Genomic DNA, 23,882 nt, shown 5'->3' on the forward strand with positions numbered 1-23,882 from the left:
GCTTCTCTTGAAAAATCAGGTCTGCCATGTCGGGCTACATTCCTCTACTTGGCCGGCTGGCCACAGCTGTTCCCTGCAGGTGGGCCTGTGCACTCTCTCTCTGGTTCCCCGAGGCACCTTCAGACCCACTTCTGTTGCCTTCCTGGCCCCTTGGGGCATTGATGGTTCAGTGGTTCGATTCCTGGCCATTGTACCTTATACTCAGCTACCAGCCGTCTGTCAGTGGAGGCTTGTGTGTTGCTGTGATGCTGAACAGGTTTTAATGGTGCTTCCAGGCCAAGACAGACTAGGAAGAAAAGCCTGGCAATCTACTTCTGAAAAATCAGCCAGTGAAAGGCCTATGAATCACAATAGTTCGATCCACAACCGATCATGGGGATGGCCCAGAACTGGGCAGCGTTTTGCTCCATTGTGCATGGGGTCACCGTGAGTTGGGGGCCGACTTGAGCACAGCTAACATCATCATCTAGGATTCAGAGAAGAATTGCTTTTCTTTGACTTACCACCGACAAGGCCCAGCCCTAGGCAAGACGTCGGGTCTTAAGCGTCACTTATTCAGTTATTCCACAGGTATTTGTTGATCTGGGGATTCAGGAGAGACATATCCCCTACACTCTCCAACTCATTTTCTGACTAGAGGGAGACAGATGTTGAGCAAATAAATAAACATGTAATTGAACTATAGGGAACTCTTGAGAGCCTCAGAGTTGAGTGAGGGGTCTTTCCCTGAGAAAGGAGCTGAGGTCCGAAGGAGGAATAGTCATGAAATTGGTGCAGAGGGGGAAAGGACAGGACGACTTGGGCAGAGGGAACAGCATGGGTGAGGGCCTCGAGGCGGGAAGGAGCCCTTGAGGGACTGGGAGAAAGCCTCAGTGACTAGAACACAGACAGACGCCTGACAAGGCTGGTGAGGCTGTTGGAACTGGCTCCTGCAGGGAAGGAGTAGGGGTGATCTCGGCATTCAACAGCCCTCTCTCCCCTGTTGATCTTTATCTCCCCTGTCCACCCCTGCTCTCCCACTCTTCCTCCCCCAGTGCCCCTTCCTCCCTTTATGCTCTTCCTCCCATCCCACCTGTGTTCCTACTCCTTTTCTAAAGGGCTTTATTGCTTATTTACCAGCGCTTAGATACCGTCGCAATGAGCCAGCCATTTGGGTAAAAAAAAAAAAAAAAAATTGCCATCGAGTTGATTCCAACTCACAGCGACCCTCTAGAGCAGTAGAACTGCCCCCATAGGGTTTCCGAGGCTGTCATCTTTATGGAAACAGACTGCCACATCTTTCTTTCGCAGAGTGGCTGGTCAGTTCAAGCTGCCAACCTTTTGGTTAGCAGCTTAGCACATAACCTCTGCACCACCAGGCAGTTTGCATACTCACTCAAAATAAGCCTGCTGTTTTCTCCATTTCACAGATGTAAAAACTGAGGCACAGAAAGGTGAAGTAACTTGCCCAGGGTCCCCAGCTAGTAAGTGGCCAAGCTAAGACTGAGAGCCAGGATGCCTGTGCTCACCTGTCATCTTAGTGGCCTCTCTTCGTAGCTCTTCTGGGAAATTAGCCGTTACTGGGGTATTATTTCTTCTCCCAAAGACTGGCGTTTCACAGGGGGCCTCCCGAAGACCAGAGATCCAAAGGAATGTTGCTAATGGTGGAAGCCAAGGCCCCCTGTCAGGCCAGTGGCAGAGAGGTTTGAGTCCCCTCTGGGCCCCCTTGGAAGGACCTGGTAAGTGGTTTTGCTCTGCACTCTGGGAGGCAGCCTGGCCAGGGGCACCAGAGGGAACCATTTCCTCTTGGAACGCCATCTAAATCCAGGACCTTTTTTTTTTTTTACTTCCTTGTAAAAAATTTGTGTGTGCCTTGCTTCAGTTGTTAGCATTGAGCCATCAAAGTACAGTTTTTCTTTTCAATTTTACAACTACTGAAGCATGGATCTCATGTGGAAATTTTTTTCCCGTACACAAGGTTGGAAATAATCTCTTGCCTCTTTGGTTGTGACCAAAGACTCTCGGGAATGGCTTACTACCAACCTTTATGAATGATAGAATTTTGCAAGACCAACGACTTCTCCATTGCAAATACCTTCTTTCACCAACATAAACAGCGACTCTACACGTGGACCTCGCCAGATGGAACACAGAGAAATCAAATTGACTACATCTGTGGAAAGAGACGATGGAAAAGCTCAATATCATCAGTCAGAACAAGGCCAGGGGCCGACTGTGAAACAGACCATCAATTGCTCATATGCAAGTTCAAGCTGAAACTGAAGAAAATCAGAGCAAGTACACAAGAGCCAAAATAGGACCTTGAGTATATCCCACCTGAATTTAGAGACCATCTGAAGAATAGATTTGATACATTGAACACTGGTGACTGAAGACCAGTCGAGTTCTGGAATGACATCAAGGACATCATCCATGGAGAAAGCAAGAGGATATTGAAAAGACAGGAAAGAAACAAAAGACCCAGATGGATGTCAGAGGAGACTCTGAAACTTGCTCTCGAACGTCGAGCAGCTAACGCAAAAGGAAGAATTGATGAAGTAAAAGAACTGAACAAAAGATTTCAAAGGGTGTCTCAAGAAGACAGAGTAAAGTATTATAATGACATGTGCAAAGAGCTGGAAATGGAAAACCAAAAGGGAAGAACACGCTCGGTGTTTCTCAAGCTGAGGGAACTGAAGAAAAAATTCAAGCCTCAAGTTCCAATAGTGAAGGATTCTATGGGGAAAATATTAAATGACACAAGAAGTATCAAAAGAAGATGGAAGGAATATACAGAGTCATTATATCAAAAAGAATTAGTTGATATTCAGCCATTTCAAGAGGTAGCATATGATCGGGAATGGATGGTACTGAAGGAAGAAGTCCAAGCTGCTCTGAAGGCATTGGCGAAAAACAAGGCTCCAAGAATTGATGGAATATCAATTGAGATGTTTCAACAAACAGATGCAACACCGGAGGTACTCACTCGTCTATGCCAAGAAATATGGAAGACAGCTTCCTAGCCAACTGACTGGAAGAGATCCATATTTATGCCTATTCCCAAGAAAGGTCATCCAACCGAATGTGGAAATTATAGAACAATATCATTAATATCACACGCAAGCAGAATTTTGGTGAAGATCATTCAAAAGTAGCTGCAGCAGTATATTGACAGGGGACTGCCAGAAATTCAGGCCAGTTTCAGAATAGGATGTGGAACCAGGGATATATATCATTGCCGATGTCAGATGGATCCTGGCTGAAAGCAGAGAATGACCAGAAGGATGTTTACCTGTGGTTTATTGACTGTGCAAAGGTATTTGACTGTGTGGATCATAACAAATTATGGATAACATTGCAAGGATTGGCAATGCCAGAACACTTAATTGTGCTCATGAGGAACCTTTACATCGATCGAGAGGCAGTTATTCAGACAGAACAAGGGGATACTACATGGTTTAAAGTCAGGAATGGTGTGCGCCAAGGTTGTATTCTTTCAACGTACCTATTCAATCTGTATGCTGAGCAGATAACCCTAGAAGCTGGATTGTATGAAGAACAGGGCATCAGGTTTGGAGGAAGACTCATTAACAACCTGCATTATGCAGATGACACAACCTTGCTTGCTGAAGGTGAAGAGGACTTGAAGCACTTACTAATGAAGATCGAAGACCACAGCCTTCAGTATGGATTGTACCTCAACATAAAATAAAAATCCTCACAACTGGACCAATGAGCAACATCATGATAAACGGAGAGAAGATTGAACTTGTCAAGGATTTCATTTTACTTGGATCCACAATCAACAGCCATGGAAGCAGCAGTCAAGAAATCAAAAGATGCATTGCATTGGGTAAATCTGCTGCAAAGGGCCTCTTTAAAGTGTTGAAGAACAAAGATGTCACCTTGAAGACTAAGGAGCGCCTGACCCAAGGCATGGTATTTTCAATTGCATCATATGCATATGAAAGCTGGACAATGAATAAGGAAGACCGAAGAAGAATTGACGCCTTTGAATTGTAGTGTTGGTGAAGAATATTGAATATACCATGGACTGCCAAAAGAATGAACAAATCTGTCTTGGAAGAAGTACAACCAGAATGGTCCTTAGAAGCAAGGATGGCAAGACTGTGTCTTACATGCTTTAGACATGTTGTCAGGAGGGATCAGTCTCTGGAGAAGGATATCATGCTTGGCAAAGTACTGGGTCAGCGGGAAAGAGGAAGACCCTCAACGAGGTGGATTGACATAGTGGGTGCAACAATGAGCTCAGGCATAACAACGATTGTAAGGATGGCACAGGACCGGGCAGTGTTTTGTTCTGTTGTGCATAGGGTCACTGTGAGTCGGAACTGACTCAAGGGCACCTAACAACACCAACTATTGCCCCTTTCACCTTTTTGAAGGTGTGTTGAATGGGTTCCCATTTATGTTGAAATTAAGTTACTGGAACATTCAGATTGTTGCCTATTTCCAAGGCAGATCCTTAAATATATTTTTGGACATCCACATAGCAGAACAAAATAGCCTAGTTAGAAACAGCTGTTCGCAAAGAAAGGCGTAGTGTGTTGCCAGCTGAAATTGACTCTGTAAATCGAGGGTAGACAATGCTGGGCGATTTTGATGCATGTAGTTTGAGGCATTCAGACTTCTGAGCATGACGTTTCTTCTCTCCTGCTCTGATATCGTAACAGCAGCTCCTGTCGATGTTAATGGCTTATACAAAAGGCCTGATACCACTCCACCATCATCCGTATCCATTGAAACTATCACTGTAGATACACAGTCATGTTGGATTAAAAGACACATCCAAGCCCTGAGCATACCCCAGGTGTGTCAGAGTAGAAATGTGCTCCACAGGGTTTTAAGTGGCTGTGAGTTTTCGGAAGTGGATTGGTAAGCCTTTCTTATGAGGCACCTCTGGCTGGATTCAAACCTCCAACCTTTCGGTTAGTAGCTGCTGTGTGCTTAAGTGTTTGCACCACCCAGGGACTCCCATGTTGGATTAGATCGCTGCTAATTCCCATCCATCTTGGTTATAGTGGAGTGCCCTGGTGGTACTGGTAAGAGCTCAGCTGCTAAACAAAAGGTCAGCAGCTCCAATACACCAGCTACTCCTTGGAAACCCTATGAGTCAGAATCAACTCGATGGCAACAGGTTTGGTTTGTTGGTTATAGCACTTTTCATACTCTGTAGCACTTCATTCTCCATCGCAGTAGTTGAATATGTCTATGCCTTCTCCCAGTTAGCAAGCCTGTAAAGTCAGAGACAAGCCTCGTTTATCTGTAGCGAGGCAGTGTAAATGTGGCGTTAGTAGTTATGAATATCCACTCTGGAGCCAGGCTACCAGGGTTTGAATCCTGGGCTCTTAATCTCTCTGTGGCTCAGTTCCCCACCTGTGAGATGGGGATCATAGCCATATCTTCCTGGAACATAGTAGATCTGTGATGGCTGTGCTAAAAAAAAGCCACCATAAATATTAGCTATCTTTGTTTGTGTAGCTGCCTCAGTGCCTGGCACATAGAAAGGGCTGGGAAAAAAGTGTAGTCCACTCAATAACATTTACCAAGTGCCTGCCTTGTGTCCAGCACTGTCCTAGGAGCCGAGGACAGGGCTGTATTGTATGTCATGGTGGGGGGTTGGGGGGCGATTAACAGAGTGTAGAACGCCACTGGCCATCCTGGCCAGAGCTGCATTGGCCAACACCATCAGTAAGGTCCTCTGGAGGTTATAGCTAGTCTGAAAGGAGATACACAGGTAAATCTGTTGGGTGTTATTTAGTGAATGACTAATATGAATGAATAAGATTACTTCCGACGGTGAGAACCATTCGAAGAAAGTAAGACAGTGATTTGTGATAAAGAGAGATTGTGGGGGTGGGCACTCTGGATTGGGCAATCAGAAAGGCCTTGTGAGGAGACAGCATTTCAGATGAGATCCGGAGCTCGTCCAGGGAGCCCGCCTGGCCAAGCCCAACAGCAAAATTCCAGTCAGAAGGAACAGTAAGGCTATGAGGCCAGTCATCTTCTGCATGTGTGCCAGGTGTTTCCTGGTTGGCCCCACTGTCCTTCCGCCCCTTGACGGTATCACCTGGGCATCCATCTTGCCAACTTCCAGTTAGCTCAGTCAACGAGAGGTGCTGACAGCAGATCAGAGGGCAGGAGGAGAGAGAGGCTGGGGTATTCCTCCTCGCGCACTCCTGCTGGGCCCTGATTTGGCAGTGGCTTTTTTGTTCTGGCCAGGTGGCCTTCTATGCTGCAAGTCTTGCCAGGTTCCTGTAACGCTGCTCCCTGCACCTTGTCTTTCAGTCCAAGGGCTTTTGGCTCCTTGCTGCTGCCGGTCCCTGGTGTCTCGCTCCTCCTTGTTAGTTCCTTTCCCTCTGCCCATGTCTTTATAAATACCTTTTTGACTGCATCACCTGCGTCCTGCCAGGGCCCTAACCCAAGCAGCAGGTCCCAGGAACAGCAAAAGTGAAACTGGAGTGAGGGGTATGGGGAGTGATGTGGAATGGGGTCCAAGAGCTATGGGGGCAGGCAGATCCCAGGGAGCCCTGTGGGTCAGGATATAGACTGGGACGTTTTTTCCAAGTGGGATGAGAAGTCCTTGGAGTTTTAAGCCGGGAGTCACATCACTGCACATACCTTTTTGGAAGTGAATGGAGACTGCTCCAACACTTTGTTTTTTGTCTTAAGATTCAGTTTAGCATCTGAGAAACACTGTTTGCTATGAACTGTGCAGCTGTCTCTTGGGATTTTCTTCTCCCGAAAAGAGTCCTCAGTTTGACTGTGAATGTTGCTGAACATCCACTTGTCTGAAGAGTGAGGCTGTATTTAAAGTCGGTGCCATCAGTGATGACAGTGGTAATTTGGAGGCTTACCCAGTGTAGGTGGCTTCTGCCATTCCATCTGCTACGAGACCTGCAATCTTGCTGTTATAGTTGGAGGAATAGGACTTGTCTTTTTTTTTTTTTAACTACTATGCACATAAAAACAAGATGGTAATTTTTGGAAACAGGCCATTAAGCTGATAGGTAGCTCTGCTTTCCCATTCCTTGGACTCAAAAAGGAAGGCTCCCAACCTTGTCTTCACAGATAGGATGGGGCATGTTGACTAATAGGGCGTTTTGACATTTTTCTCTCTATTGTTTAAGCAGGCTTATGAGTGGGCTTTTCCTTCATAAAGTAACTGGCACTTTAATTTCTCTACAGCTGCTAAAGGGAGGGACCTGGATTGCTGGGTTGTTTTGTTTTCTTGCTCCACATTTAGGATTATTTATCCTTGTTTGCTTCTCCACTAGGACCATCCTGAACACGGGGTCCTGTTTCTTGTTCGAGAGCTTCTCAACGTGATCCAGGACTATACCTGGGAAGACAGTAGCGATGATAAAATCCGCATCTACACCTGCGTCCTGCATCTTCTCTCTGCCATGAGCCAGGAGACCTATCTCTACCACGTGGACAAAGGTACCCTTTCTACACTGTTATGCTTGAACTTCATGAAAGTCTAATGGAATGTTTTTAGTTTCTATTTTATTTATTGCCGTATGTGTTACAGACCACCTGCAGGTGGCGAATACAATTAATGTGCTTGTCTGTTAACCGAAAGGTTGGCAGTTCAAGTCCATCAAGAGGCACCTCAGAAGAAAGGCCTGGCAGTCTGCTTTCAGAAATTCAGCCATCGAAAACCCTATGGCGCACAGTTCTACTCTGACCCACATCAGGTCTGAATCAACTCAATAGCAAATGGTGGTAGAATATTTTAGCTACCGTGGACTTCTGGTCCAGGGTTTCTCTAATCTGCCTGGTTATCAGAGTTATCTGGGGCAGCCCATAAAAATACAGGTTCCTGAGCCCCATCCTGTACCTCCTCAGTGAGCATCCCCAGGAAGAGGCCTGAGAATCTGTATCTTTAACAAGCCTCTCAGATCATTTTTATGATCAGGCAAGTTTGGAGAAGTGTCTTTTGGGTCAGTGGTCTTTCTTGGCTACAGACTAACCCAGAAAGATGGTTAAATATACATGTGCTTGAGCTTCTTCCTAGGCCTTTTACTAGACCATACCCTCAGGTGGGCCCTGGCACGCAGGGTTTTTAATCAGGTCTGCAGGTAATGCTGAGGCTCAGCAAGCCCTGAGTTCAAATGTTCTGGAAGAAGGAGATGGCATTGTTCTCCCCATGCTACTTGCCGTTTTGAACTTATGTGTACAGGTTTAGGAACAGCCTCCTCATGTCCTGGACGTAGATAACACGGGACAGTCCCAATTGCAGGCCAAGTATCTCCTGCCTGTCAGACCCTCAGTTCCAATTTTTGGTTTCCAAAAAATGGCCCTATGGTTAAAAGTGCTTCTGTCAGTAGTTGTATACCTGAAGGTTTGAAGAACTGTCTCTGCAGTTGGACATTTCAGTGAACAAGTTTGCAGTGCTAACAGATGGCCTTCTGTTATTGAAGGTGTTCTCTAACCGGGAGCGTGGCCGATGATAAAGATGTAACTTAGGGAGACTGGTTGATAATGCTAGCTACTACTGTAACTACAAGGCTCTGCACAAAGCTCCCAGGCCTTTTTCTCCGTAATCCTCACAGCATTGCTATGAAGACAGGCATGCATCCCCATGTTACACATGAGCAAGGGAGGCTCAGAAAGACAAAGTGATGGAGCTAAGATTCAGACCCAGAACTATGTGACAGACATCACACTGCCTTCTTGATTACATACTAACAATGTTTTCATTCAAGTATGACATATATACCATAAAAAATACAGCTCAGTGGATTATCACAAAGTGAACATACCCAGGTAACCACCACCCAGCTGAGGCACTAGAACATTCCATTAAAAGGAATGAAATACTGGTACATGGTACAACATGGGTGAGCTTTGAAACCATGCTGAGTGAAAGAAGCAGACACAAAAGGCCATGTATTGTATGATTCCATTCATACGAAATATCCGAAATAGGCAAATCTATCAAGAAGTAAATTAGTGGTTGCCGGGGGTTGAGGGGAGGGAACAATGGGGAGTGACTGCTAATAAATATGGTTTTTTTGGGGGTGATGGAACTGTTCTGAGATTAGATAGCAGTGATGGTTGCGTAACTGTGAGTATACTAAAAACCGCTGAATTGTATACTTTAAAAAGGAGAATTTTATATATGTAAATTGTATCTCAATTAAAAAATTTTTAAGAAAAAAAATATTGCTAGCTCTCCAGAAATCCTCTCATGCCCCTTCCAGTCAGCACCATCATTCTATTCCTCAAAGTTATGTCGCTGTCCAGACTTGTAACATCGTGACTAAGTTTGCTAGTTTTTTATTTTTATGTAAATGAAATAATTTAGCAAGCATTCTTTGGTGTTAGGCTTCTTTCACTAGGTATTATGCCTGTAAGAGTCATCTATGTTGCGTGTAGCTATAGTTTATCCTTTTTCATTGCTGTATAGTCTTCCATTGTATGACTGTATGATTTATCCATTCCCATATGGATGGACATTTATATGTTTCTAGTTGCAAATTGGGTTTATTATGAATAGCACTGCTATGAACATTCTTGTACATATTTCTTGGTGTACATTTCTGTTGGTTTATGCCTAGGAGAGATCCCTGGTGGTGTAGTGGTTAAGTGCCTGGCTGCTGATCAAAGAGTCGGCAGTTTGAAGCCACCAGCCACTCTTGTTGGGGAGAAAGATGTGGCAGTCTGCTTCCGTACAGATTTACAGCCTTGGAACCCCTGTGGGGCAGTTCTACTCTATCCTATAGGGTAACTGTGAGTTGAAATTGACTCAATGTAACAGTTTTTTTCATATGCCTAGAATTGCTTGCTCTTAGGGTTTGTTTATGTTCAACACTGGTAGATACTGCCTAACAGTTTTCCAAAATGATGATACCAGTTTACATTCCTGCCAATCAGGTATGAGCATTCCAGTTGCTCCACATCCTTACCACTGCTTGGTGTGGTCAGTCTTTTTTTTATTTAAGCTATTCTGATGGGTGCATTTAATTTGCGTTTCTCTTATACTGAATGAGGTTGAGCACCTTTTCCTGTGTTTATTGGCATTTTGATCTCCTCCTTTGAAGTGTCCGTTGAAGGGCTCTGAACTGCAGAGAAATGTAGGAGGACCAGACCCTGATGTGGAAGTGGGCTATAAATCATAGGGTATGTCAGAGGAGCAGACTTACCCTTCCTTCTCCTCTCTCCATGCTTCCTCAAGGAGACTCGGTGAATTCTCTGCAACTGCCAGGAGAGACTGCGGGAGCCAGTGGTCAGCACAGGGAGCGAGGCTATATTTGATAGGCAAGGAGTCTAGTTTTCTGACTTCTAAAGATGAAAACAGAAGATTGGATTGTTTTCCTTTTTGTTAATCCAGCTGTGTTTACTTTGGATGTGGAATTGTGACCTTTTAATAGGAGAGAGACCCAGGGAGCCACATGAGATTCTGCTGGGGGTTGGGATTGCATGTTCCTGACTCTCTTACTCTAAGCAGCTTTTTAGATAGCGTTGACAGATGAGGACTGCAGAAAAAGAGGGCTTAAATAATTTTTGCATTTATGAAGCAGTACTAGCCACTTTCTTTCTAGATTACTAGGAAGAGAATGTCTTGAAATTACCTGGTGCAGTAACTTCAGGGCGTCCACGCGAGCATTATGAGACAGTGTGTGTGTTTGAAGACGGGATAAAAAATATTCCAGTATACTGAATGCTTGTTTAGTATGAGATAGAGAGTATCTTTGTTGGGAGATACGCTGTAAGCCAAGGTGGCCCCCTCCACTCATTCATACCACCTTCTAGGCCCTTGAAGCATTCACATTTGTGACCCCCAGGCCCGACAGCTGCAGAGATTGTGGGTTATTTTTAGTGGCCATTTGCCAGGGACATCATTCCCCTCCTCCCTGAGAGCCATGCCCAGACTCTCAGGCCCACCTACTTGTTGGCCTGACCAAATTACTTCTAATTCTGTACCTTGCCCTTTTCACCCTCCTTTTGTTCTCACCAAGTATTAACAAGGAAAACTTGTTTCCCCCTCCTGACCCTTTTTCCACCTTCTCTAGTAAATTCAACCTTTAGAGCTCAGCTTGTCGTCGTTGTTAATTGCCGTCGAGTCACCTCCGACTCATGGCAGCCAGAAGTACAAGAGGAGGAAACATTGCTCCGTCCTGTACCGCCTTCCTGACTGTTGGTACACTTGAGTCCATTGTTGCAGCTCTTCTGTCAGTCCATCTCAAGGAGGGTTTCCCTCATTTTCACTGGCCCTCCACTTTACCAGACAGTATCCTTCTCTAGCACATGGTCTTCCCTGAGGACATTCCCAAAGTAAGACTTGCCATCCTCACTTCTAAGGAACAGTCTGGCTGTATCCCCATTCTTTCCAATATTATACATGAGCTCATCTTAGATCTCACTGGTTCCAGAAATCTTTCCCAAGCCTAGATTTAAGGATCCCATAACTCCCAGGACACCTCCTCCTGGCTTTTGGCATGTCCCGTTGTGTTTGTTTGCTCATCTGTCTGCCCCGGTAGGCTGTAAGTTCTGTGGGGACAGAGCCCAGGTCTGCCTCACTCCCAACTAGTCCCCAGCTCTGAGCCCCGAACCTAGTGCAGAGCAGGCCCTCATTCAATAGGTGTATGTGTGTGTGCTAGAAGGCAGCCCACTCTGAACACACTTCTCGCCCCACGGGCAGGAAGCTTGTAGCTCCGGCAGTGGGCCAGGGTAGTTGGCCACGAGTGGTCCTTGACCTTCTCACTCCTCCAGTGCTAGGCTAATCAGGCAGGAGTAGATTCCAGCCCCGAAGAAGCAGGGGAATTTGTCCCAGAAACTATTCTCATCTTCAGCAGTAGACGTGAGAAATTCTTTCACCAGCTGCAGCTTTGCCACACTGCAAAATCTGGTAGTGGCGAATGCCTAGATCAAATTCTTTCACGTCTTACAAGAATAACTGCTGTCCTCAACATTGCAGAGAGCACTAGCCACGCAGCAACCAGAGCGTCTCAGAAAGCCAAACCTAGGACTGACCGCTGCGTCCCGGAGCTGTCCACCACCAACCTGTGTTGGAGGAGCAATTACGAAGGAAATAGTGGGCCGAGGAAAGTGTTCACTGGGAAGAGTCCCCATACACGGGTAGTTGAGAATGGGGTTAGAGTGACAGAACTGGGGAGTCGGAAACCCAGTTCTCCTTGTTCTTAGGCAACATGTGTCCCAGGGGCTTTGCCCGATTGCAGGCCTGCACCAGATCAGCAGCAGCGAACAGCTGCCCCTGCCACTTGCCCTGTTCCTGACCACTCCATGCCGTGCGTGCCCTAAGGAGCTCTCTCTGTCGCCTGTGGGTTGTGATGTTGCCTTGGGCTCCATGGAGAGCTCTGTTTATGCATATCAAGTTGAAATGACAGGCAAGCCAGTGTTTGGGAGCTGGGGCTAAGGCAACTAGAAGAAGAGTGTCTACACTCACAGGAATGTGGAGGAAAGATGAACTTCGAGGCAGAGGCCACAGCTTCATCATGGCCTCTAAGGCGTTTGTAGCAGGCTTAGCCAAAAAAAGGAAAACAACTGAAGTGTCCCTCGGTAGGACCAACTCTAAACATTATGGTCCATCCATTCAGTAGTGCTAACTACTGAGCCACTAAAAAACACAGTTGATCGGTATTTGCTGATGTGGAAATAGCTGGTTCCAAGATATACTGTATTATTAAGTAAAGAAAGGTCAGTTAGTAGGAAGGGGGTAGGAAGAAAGGAGGGAACTCAAGCTCGAGGCTGTCTTCCGTGGGGCTGGGCTTAGTCCAGGCAGTGATTGTCATGGGAAATGATCAGAGTGGAAGGCCTTTCAGTCTCAGACATTTTCAGAAGGATTCAAGCTCCGCAAGTAGTTGATTAGAGAACTTTTATGGTCCGCTCAGGGCTATTGTGAGGATGGGGTTATAGGGCAAACAGCACAGTGCACTGGTTAGGAGCTCTGCTCTTGGAATCAGACCTCTGAGTTTTGGATCCCAGCTGAGAATGCCTCTGAGCCTTGGTTTCCCCATCCATGCTGGTTAGGATGACTCTAAAATTATGCATGTAAAGCACGTGGCCCAGTGCCTGGTACACAGGAGGCGCTCACCAGTGGCAACTCCTCTGATGCTCCCATGATAGTGATGATGGTTGTCTCCTCCAGGCATGAAGAGGAAGGGGACGAGTTCCATACCTTGGGGCCTCTGGCTTAGACCATCCAATAGGCCAGGTGTCTCCTTTGTGATTCCCAATGCCCCAGTCCAGTGGGAAACAGGCCATTCCCATTTGCCCTGGAATGATTTCCTGCCATCTGCCACCACCACTTGACATGCACTGCCTCTCCTGGCCAGTATGGCTGTGGGTTGGGTGTGTCTCACGGCTCTTGTTTGTTCCATCAGTGGACTCCAACGACAGCCTCTACGGGGGAGACTCCAAGTTCCTGGCTGAAAACAACAAGCTGTGCGAGACGGTGATGGTGCAGATTCTGGAGCACCTGAAAGCTCTGGCCAAGGATGAGGTGGGTGCCCTCTTCCTGCCTGCCCCCTAACCCCTGCCCCTTGCTGGGAAAGTCCACAGTTCTAGGAATGGTTTGACATTCATACTGGAAAGGAAGTGATTTCATGGGAGTGATGTTTACATGGAAAGCATTTATCAAACGCTCAGGGCCTTTGCCCCTCTTCTCTCCGTTTGAAATACACCCCCCCCCCGCCCCGCCTCCAAGGACTTCTCATCAGTCAGGTCTCAGCAAAAAAGTCACCTCTTCAGAGAGGTCCTCCCTTGCCCTGACTCTGAGGTAGCCACGCCCTCCCTCATGCCTCTGAAGCGCTTTTAGTGCTGTCTGAAATGTGCTATGTGTACTTGCCCGTTCCCAGCCTCCCCACTAGAACATCATGAGAACAGGGACCTTGTGAGTCTTAGAGACCTGCCTGTGCCAAGCTGGGTCTCTGGGATCCATCTGCTACCACAGTGTCCCCCACACCTAGAACAGAGCCGGGCGTACAGCAGTCAATATGTGTTGAATAAAAGCACGTGCTTTCCACACCTCAGCTCTTTCAGTGCTCACAGCAACCCTGCGAGATGTAGCTGTTATGTTTATTCCTATTGAACAGAAAAGGAAACGGAGGCTTAGGGAAGTATATGGAGCCCCTTTGGTAGCAATAGAATGGCAGGGATTCGAACCCCAGTTCCCAAGCTGGAACTCTTAGCTGCTACTTTGTCCCCATCAACCAAGGCGTTGCACTTACTTGTTAAGAAGTGGCATGTGGCCATTATCTAGCACAATAATAGGTCTGTTTTTCAAACTCTTTGTATAAATTAAGTGCAGTTTGTCTATATTAAGTACGCACAATCCAGTGAGCTGGGAACAGGTGTTATCCTCGCTTTCCTTATGAGGAAACTGAATCCTAGAGAGATAGCTGGTAATATGGTCAACGCAGTCTTCTAGAACCCCTGCTCTTATCAACAAAATATATTCTTTTATCAAATATTACATTTCTTCAGAGCAGTTTTCTTATATTTTCCATATAGATAGATAGATGGTTGATTGACTTCAAAAAAATTTCCATGCAGTACAATATAAGTAATTACCTGGTTCCCTCCGCAAGTAATGCTGACCATGGTTTCCATTTTTGCAGCTTTGGCCCAAACATATGAGTGACAGATGGATCCCACTAACCCTGTCTCAGGCTTGGCTGGGTCGGTTTGTCAGTCGGTTGGTCGTTCAGGTGCAGGCAGGTCTCCGTTACTGTGTTAAGGCTGATTCCTGCTGTGTAGTCAAGGTGCAGGGAGGGGAGAAAAGGTTGGCAATGACTTAGGAGTCAAAGCTGGGCCCTGACATTCCATTTTACGTCCTGCCCTTGGGTTAACTGGTGCCTGACATCAGGGAGGAGGCAGTTGGCTGGCTAAGTTAACGTCAGCTGGTGCCTGACTTGCCATCTTCACACGCTTCCCTGGATCTTGCTCTTGACCTACTCTGACCTACCTTCTTGAAGCCCTGAGCATTTCAAATTTTTGATTCGTACCTATCAAGAGACAACCTGACAGCTTGTTCCTGATCTCATCTCAGCAGGAAGAGGCCTGTTTTCTCTCACAATCCTCCCCTTCGATTCCTTTTCTCAGACCTAAGACAGATTTTTGTTTCCTCTGTTCTCAGTGGTTTTCCAACCCTGCCCCTTCTTCCAAAGCACTCAACCACTTTCCTCTATCCCAAACCCCTGGGCTTTCCTGGATTCTCTGTTATTCTTAGACTTTGCTTCCCAATGCCCTTTGGTCCCCAAGTGTCTGTCAGTTTGTCGTACTGTGGGGGCTTGCATGTTGCTGTGATGCTGGAAGCTGTGCCACCGGTATTCAGATACCAGCAGGGTCACCCTGAGGTTTCAGCTGAGCTTCCGGACTAACACAGACTAGGAAGAAGAACCTGGCAGTCTACTTCTGAAAAGAATTTAACCAGTGAAAACCTTATGAATAGCAGCGGAACACTGTCTGATACAGTGCTGGAAGATGAGCCCCCCAGGTTAGAAGGCACTCAAAAGATGACTGGGGAAGAGCTGCCTCAAAGTAGAGTCAACCTTAATGACGTGGATGGAGTCAAGCTTTCAGGACCTTCATTTGCTGATGTGGCATGACTCAAAATGTGAAGAAACAGCTGCAGATCTCCATTAATAATCAGAATGTGGAATGTACAAAGTATGAATCTAGGAAAATAGGAAATTGTCAGAAATGAACTAGAATGCATAAACATCAATATCCTAGGCATTAGCGAGCTGAAATGGACTGGTGTTGGCCATTTTGAATCAGACAATGATATAGTCTGCTATAAAGGGACTGACAACTTGAAGAGGAATGGCATTGCATTTATCGTCAGAAAGAACATTTCAGGATCTATCCTGAAGTACAGTGCTTGTCAGTGATAGGATAATATCCATACGCCTATAAGGAAGACCAGTTAATACAGCTGTTTTTCAAATTTACACACCAACCACTAAGGCCAAAGATGAAGAAATTGAAGATTTTTACCAGCTTCTTCAGTCTGATATTGATCGAACATGCAATCAAGATGCAGTGATAATTACTGGTGATTGGAATGCGAAAGTTAGAAACAAAGAAGGATCAGTAGCCAGAAAATATGACCTTGGTGGTAGAAATGATGCCGGAGATCGCATGATAGAATTTTGCAAGATCGACGACTTATTCATTGCCAATACGTTTTTTCACCAACGTAAACAGCGACTGTACACATGGACTTTGCCAGATGGAATACACAGGAGACAAATTGACTATATCTCTGGAAAGAGATGATGGAAAAGGTCAATATCATCAGTAAGAATGAGGCCAGGAGCCCATTGTGGAACAGACCATCAGTTGCTTGTATGCAAGTTGCAGTTGAAACTGAAAAAAATTAGGATAAGTCCACAAGAGCCAAAGTATGACTTTGAGTATATACCATCTGAATTTAGAGACCATCTCAAGAATAGATTTGATGCATTGAACGCTAATGACCGAAGACCAGAAAAGTTGTGGAATGACATCAAGGACATCATACCTGAAGAAAGCAAGAGGTCATCAAAAAGACAGGAAAGAAAGAAAAGACCAAAATGGATGTCAGAAGAGACTCTGAAACTTGCCCTCGAACATTGAGCAGCTAAAGCAAAAGGAAGAAATGATGAAGTAAAAGAACTGAACAAAAGATTTCAAAGGGCGGCTTGAGACAACAAAGTATTATAGTGACATGTGCAAAGAGCTGGAGATAGAAAACCAAAAGGGAACAACATGCTCGGCTTTTCTCAAGCTGAAAACACTAAAGAAAAATTCAAGCCTTGAGTTGTAGTAGTGAAGGATTCTATGGGGGAAGGTACTAAAAAACGCAGGAAGCATCAAAAGAGGATGGAAGGAATACACAAAAAGAATTGGTCAATGTTCATCCATTTCAAGAGGTAGCATATGATCAGGAACTGATAGTACTGAAGGAAGAAGTCCAAGCTGCGCTGAAGGCATTGGCAAAAAACAGGCTACGGGAATTGAGATGTTTCAACAAACGAATGCAGCACTGGAATGCTCACTCATCTAGGCCAAGAGATTTGGAAGACAGCTACCTGGCCAGCCGGCTGGAGGAGATCCATATTTATGCTTATTCCCAAGAAAGGTGATCCAGTCAAATGCAGAAACTATCGAACAATATCATTAGTGTCGCACGTAAGCAAAATTTTGCTGAAGATCATTCACAAACGGCTGCAGCAGTATATTGACAGAGAACTGCCAGAAATTCTGGCTTGTTTCAGAAGTGGACATGGAACCAGGAGTATCATTGCTAATGTCAGATGGATCCTGGCTGAAAGGAGAGAATACCAGAAAGATGTTTACCTGTGTTTTATTGACTATGCAAAGGCATTCAACTGTGTGGATCATAACAAATTACGGATAACATTACCAAGAATGGGAATTCCAGAACACTTAATTGTGTTCATGAGGAACCTATACGTGGATGAAGAGGCAGTTGTTCAGACAGAACAAGGGGATACCGTGTGGTTTAAAGTCAGGAAAGGTGTGGATCAGGGTTGTATCCTTTCACCATACCTATTCAGTCTGTACGCTGAGCAAATAATCCAAGAATCTGGACTATATCAAGAAGAATTTGCTATCAGGACCGGAGGAAGACTCATTAACAGCCTACGTTACGCAAATGACACAACCTTGCTTGCCAAAAGCGAAGAGGACTTGAAGCACTTACTGATGAAGATCAGGGGCCACAGCCCTCAGTATTGATTACACCTCAACATAAAGAAAACAGAAATCCTCACAACTGGGCCAATAAGCAGCATCATGATAAAAGGGGAAAAGATTGAAATTGTCAAGGATTTCATTTTACTTGGATCCACAGTCAACACCCACGGAAGCAGCAGTCAAGAAATCCAAAGACGCATTGCATTGGGCAAATCTGCTGCAAAGGACCTCTTTAAAGTGTTGAAAAGCAAAGATGTCACCTTGAAGACTGTGGTGCGCCTGACCCAAGCCACGGTATTTTCAATTGCATCATATGCATGTGAAACCTGAACAATGAATAAGGAAGACCAAGGAAGAATTGACACCTTTGAATTGTGGTGTTGGCAAAGAATACTGAATATGCCATGGACTGCCAAAAGAATGAACAAATCTGTCTAGGATGAAGTACAGCTAAAATGCTCCTTAGAAGCAAGGATGGCGAGACTACGGCTTACATGCTTTGAACATGTTGTCAGGAGGGATCAGTCCCTGGAGAAGGACATCATGCTTGGTAAAGTGTAGGGTCAGTGGAAAAGAGGAAGACCCTCAATGAGATGGATTGACACGGTGGCTGCAACAGTGGGCTCAAGCATAAAAATGACTGAGAGGATGGTGCAGGAGTGGGCAGTGTTTCATTCTGTGGTATGTAGGGTCACTATGAGTTGGAACCAACTTGACTGCACCTAACAACAACATACCCTTTGAAGGCAAAAGATTAAAGTGGATTTTAATTCTTACTCATTTCCAGACCGTATAAGATGCCATCCCTGTCCGTATCCTTTTTCATTCCACCAAGAAAGCCATAAAAATACCAGATAGCTGTAAATATAAAGTACAAACCTATACATTCTGGGATCCGATTCTCTCCAGGGCATTCAAACAAGTGCTGGAGAGAGAGCAAGATTTTTTTTTTTTGGAGTAGGTGGTGGTGGGGGGCGTGGTAGGGGCTGTTTCCCAGTGGCCTATGCCAGATCCAGGCGCACTGCCTTAAGGTCCTGCATTAGGGTCACAGGCTAAAAGGCAGAGGACTACACACTCAACAAAAAGCACAGAAATGCCAGGGCCCTGAGGGCCTCATAGCGCCCTCTCTAGGCAGAGAAGATGTGTGGGTGTGTCCCACTGACCTTAAAAGCCCTGAAAACTGAGGCTCAGAGATCTTCCTGGTTGGCGAGGATGACTGCTTTCGGGAGGGTAGCGTGTTCCTTGGGACACGGAAGCTCCATGTTGGGAACCCTCCCAGATTTCACCCCACGTTCCCTTCGTTTGTATCCTTTTTGACTAATAAACCTGCAGTGGTAAGTGTGGTATACTCTCCATAAGTTCTGTGAGCCATTCCAGTGAATTATGGAACCCAAAGGGGCAGTGAGAGTCAGCAGGTCAGAAAGGAAGGCTGTCGTGTGGATGGGGAAACCCCACTGGGCTCAAGACTGCAATGCCCAGAACTCGGGGGTAGTTAGTGCTTGGGAGGCACTTGGCTATAGTGGAAGGTCAGCATTAGAACCCCAGCCTCTTCAGGAACACAGGTTCATCAAATCAGTGTTAGAAGAGGCAGCCTCCAACCCCCACCCTTGCAAATGAAAGGCCTTTTACAGACATGTATGGTCAAGGAGCCCTGGTGGTGCAATGTTTAAGTGCTTGGCTGCTGACAGCAACAGCATGGTCACAGGAGCTCTCAGTGAGGGTTAACGACCATGGTTTTCTGTCTGTCTGGTTGCTTTCAGGAGTGAGCCCTTGATACCCTACAGGAAAAATGGACGTCCTGCACCTTCAGCTTGAACTTGTTATACTAATTTAGATCCCCTACCCCTACCCCAATGAAAAGTGATTCCTAGCTCCTTTCCCTATGGGCTCTGGCTCTATCTTCTAGCCCAGGGATGTGATGTGTATTTGGCAAGTTGCATCCAGGGAAAATTGGCAATGTGGTTTGAAAATAACGTTTCTTCAGTCTAATGTAACAAAAAAAACCCAAAAATGTAACAGGCTGGGTTTAATCAGAGGCAGCCACGACAGCATAAATGACTGTAGCTGTCCCCACCCTGCCCCCTCCCAGCTCACAATGAAAAGAAAGCCCAAAGCTATAGAATGTAGAACTACTTTAACATTTGTCTTTTTACTGGGTGGTGATGGTAAAAACATCTGTCCATATGCACATTTATTCAATAAATACGGGTGGACTGAGCTGAAATGGAACTTGCCATCATTTGCCCGGTGAAATACAGCACAGGCAGCCACTTGGTGGCAGGGGCCCTGGAGGTGAAGTCCTCCAGAGTCTGGCGATCCAAGAGCGCCGGGGTTATTGCCCAGGCACTTTACAGCCCAGGGAGAGGGGTCAGATTTCGGGAGGGCAGCTCCAGCCGCTGTTCCCAAGTGTCTCATCTCTTCTCAGTGCTCATGGCAGCCCCATACCAAAACCACTCTTTCCATCCACGCGAAGGAGCCAGGCCTGTTTTAATGAAGAGCTTTATGAAGTTGTTTGGGTGTGGTGAAGCCAGGCACTGTGCCAGACCCTTCCAGCTTCCTGGAAATGGCAATTCTCATAGGGAAAGAGTAGAAAGAAACTCTTCTATTTAAAATCTCTGTGGAGAGGAGGTGGCTCAAGGCCTTGATTTGATTCTCTCAGTAACACATTTGTGTTTTTCTGGGTCTTAGAATATCAGTTGGCATGTTTTCCCATCTCTCACACCCGGCCCTAACAGGCTTATTTTTAATGGGTGGTGGCACTTAAAACACATGTGAATTGAGCTTTTTTAGGGTAAAATGCTTATTCAAAAGATACAGAGTGGAGAAATTGCCACTCAGAGATCGTGTTTCTTGTTTGACGTTTTAAAAAGGCTCTCCTACTTCAGTGAAATGTAGAGTTAAAGGGTCTCTCTCAGGGGAGACTATTTGAGTTGGATCTGAAATAGAATTTTCTTCTCGCTTGGTCTTCTAGATCTAAGCAGAAAATGGGGTCCTCCTGTTCTCCCAAGAGTCAGACAAGGGCCGGCTTAAAAGGTGTGCAGAATGGGCAGGAACCTGCTGAAATCACCTGTGCTCTCTGCCCAGATTCCTGATTAACGCAGACCTGCATTGTCCGGTAAAATAAATGAGCAGGCAGTTGGCAGACAGTAAATGAGGCTGTGCGTAGGTGCCAGGCCTGCGGCACAGCTGGCCCCCGTGCCTCAATGAGCCATCTCACCATTGGCTCAGCTGCTCCTGTGACTGCCACCTGGTCTGGGCTGTTGCCAAGGCAGGCTGAATTTGGGGGCCCAAGTCTTTTAATTGCCACTCAGCCTCCCTCACCCAACTGCATCTGAAGCTACTCCTTGGCGCCCCCCCCCCCCCCCACCTAAAAGACTTAAAGTTCTGACTTGGGGGAAGCCACAAGAGGGGGTGGGCACAGAGTCTGGCTCTCAGTAGGCTCGACGTGTCTATTTGTGGAATAATGGCTGGATGGACCGATGGATGGGTGATAAGTTGATTTTATCCACCTGGAGTTGTTCCAACCATCCCTGATTTCCCTGGATAAAACGGCACAGCTGCAGCTGGCAGCTGCATCGGGCAGGCCTCTGAGCCTCTTTAGAGTTTGGATTCCTAATACGGGGCTAAGGAGCTCTGGTGGCACAGTGGTTAAATGCTCAGCTGCTAACCAAATTGTTGTCAGTTTGAAGCTACCTGCTGTTCCATGGGAGAAAGATGTGGCAGTCTGCTTCCCGAAAGGTTACAGTCTTAGACCCCTATGGGGCAGTTTGGCTCTCCTATAGGGTCGCTACAAGTCGGAATCGACTCAATGGCAATGAGTTTTTTTAAAAATATGGGCTAGCCGGAGGTCTATGGGCATGTCTTATCACCTGGGGGTGGGACATGAGGAGGTGCTGTGGGTACAAGGGGAGGGCTCTGGAGATGGACAGCTGGAGCTCAGATCCTCACTCTGCCACTAATTAGCCGTGGTTGTTGAGCAAGTTAACCTTCGCAGCTTCAGGTGCTTCATCTGCAAAGTAGGATCATATTAGTTTCCTATTGCTGCCGTAACAAATGACCACAAACTTAGTGCCTTTGAACAATGCCCATTTACCATCTCTCAGTTCTGTAGATCTGAAGTCAGGGCTGGCTGGGCTGGTCCCCTGCTCTGAGTTCACAAAGCCGAACCCAAGGTATTGGCTGGCTGAGCTCTGCTCAGGGCAGAATCTGCTTCCACACTTACATGAGGTGTTGGCAGAGCAGTTCCTTGTGGTTGTAGGACTGAGGTCCCCATTTCCTTTCTGGCTGTCACCTGGGGTCATTCTTAGCACTGGAGGCTGCTGGCATTCCTTGGCTCCTGGCTTCCTACCTGCCTCCATCTTTAAAGGCAGGAGGTCCTTCTGTGCTTTGAATTTGTCTGGCCTCCCCTTCTGCCTTACCTCTCCTCAGCTTTCCTCTTCTGCTGCTTTTCTCAACTCTGGCCTAAGAAATTTCTCTAATTTTAAGGACTCAGGTGAGTAGACTAGATTCACCCAAATAATCCAGGATAATCTCCCTACTTTAAGGTCTACAACTTTAATTCCATCGGCAAAGTCTCTTCACAGCAGTACCTAGGTTTGTGTTTGAGTAACCAGGGGATGGGATTTTGGGGGGACAGCTTTAGAATTCTGCCTACCAAGGGGGTTATAAAGGAACCTACCTCAGAGGGTCATTGTGAAGATTAAATGAAGTGTACTGTGTAAAGCACAGAGCCACATCAATACCTGGCTCCCAGCAAAGGCTCCACACCCATTACTGGCCAGGGCATGGAGCCAATGCATGAGGCTCCTGGCAGCCCTGACGCTCTGCAGTGCCAGCCAGGACCACCCAGCCAGGGCCTGAGCATTGCCCTGCAGTGTCTAGCATAGACGTGTGACCCTTACCTGGCCACATGGGCTCCATGACACAGCAAAGGCTCATTGTTGACTGGGCCTCCTAGGCTCCTTTGTTTACCTTTGGGAGGTTGTATCCTTTCTCCTCAGCTTGTTGTTGCATCCCGGACGTTTATTTCGCCTTCTATCTTTATACCGTTCAAAGCTGTGGCTTAGGTTTGGTCTACATTGACGTTTTGCTTGGACTTTTTTTAGTACGGTACCTGTGATATCAGATCATTGAGCTGGCGTCAGAGTGTAAAATGACTCTTGTAGAACCTGGATGTGGGCTTTAAGCGTTGGGGAGCTCAGTTCAAGGCTGGTGGTAGCTGTTGTTTGGTCTTTACTGCCAGCAGCCGAGGGACAGGAATAGTGGCTGCAGTTTTAGGTAGCTTGGTGGCACATCTGGAAGAGACACTTCAGCCTTTCATTTGTAAATTTTACTAGCATTAAAGCAAGAGGACTTATCATTGGTTGGTTAAGCTTCATTCTTTGATCCCACCCTAGAGTTCAGTCTCCTGAAAGTATCACTCACTCCTGCTTCTTGTGAGGAACAGAGCTAAGTGCTTTACATATATCACCTCATTTAATCCTCATGAGATCCCTAGGATAGGTATCACCTTACAGATGAAGAATCGGGGCTCAGGGAGGTGAAGCAGCTGCCCCAAGGCCCTACAGCAAACACATGGCAGAGCTGGCATTTGAACCAAGGCGTGACCTACACCAGAGTCAGCACTGCCCAGAGAACCTGTCCACAGGGCTCCGCTGGTCCCAGCCTGCGCCCCAGTGCAAGGCAGTAACCTTCCTTGTCTGTTTCAGGCCCTGAAGCGCCAGAGCTCGCTGGGCCTCTCCTTCTTTAACAGCATCCTGGCCCATGGGGACCTGCGCAACAACAAGCTGAACCAGCTCTCCGTCAACCTGTGGCACCTGGCACAGAGGCATGGCTGTGCAGACACCAGGACCATGGTGAGGCACTCAGAGGGCACCTCAGCAAACACATAAGACCACAGGACCCTGGCAAGCACGACAGGCCTGCCATGGGGCTTGACTAACCTGACATCACCTGGCCTCACCTCAGCCTGGGCATCCAGCAGCCGCAGCCTCCCCTTTAGAAGGGCTCCAGGCCTGAGATTTCTGCCGTCCACTTGCTAGGGCCAGAAAGTATGGCATTAAAAGTTTATTCCCTCTAAATAAAAGGATCAAACACATTAAAACACCAAGTCATTCCCTGGTTGCACCCAAATCTGATTTTATAAGAGCAAGTTGTAACCTAAGAAGTTGTATTTTTAAACTTTGCTGGTTTCTTCCCCTCCCTCATCC

General features: G+C 46.5%; 1 protein-coding gene across 2 annotated transcripts in view; it reads left to right on the plus strand.

Annotated features, from left to right (window-relative positions):
- VPS35L (VPS35 endosomal protein sorting factor like) overlaps window positions 1-23,882 on the plus strand; it is a 130,721-nt gene that overhangs the window by 106,252 nt on the left and 587 nt on the right. For both annotated transcript variants that reach the window (XM_010598422.3, XM_064295647.1), the window contains 3 exons: window positions 7,278-7,443; window positions 13,353-13,471; window positions 23,382-23,528. In XM_010598422.3, the coding sequence (XP_010596724.2) occupies window positions 7,278-7,443; window positions 13,353-13,471; window positions 23,382-23,528 (432 nt within the window). The remainder of the gene's footprint in view (window positions 1-7,277; window positions 7,444-13,352; window positions 13,472-23,381; window positions 23,529-23,882) is intronic.

The sequence above is a fragment of the Loxodonta africana genome, chromosome 12, assembly GCF_030014295.1.
Source record: "Loxodonta africana isolate mLoxAfr1 chromosome 12, mLoxAfr1.hap2, whole genome shotgun sequence".
Taxonomy (NCBI): Eukaryota; Metazoa; Chordata; class Mammalia; order Proboscidea; family Elephantidae; genus Loxodonta; species Loxodonta africana.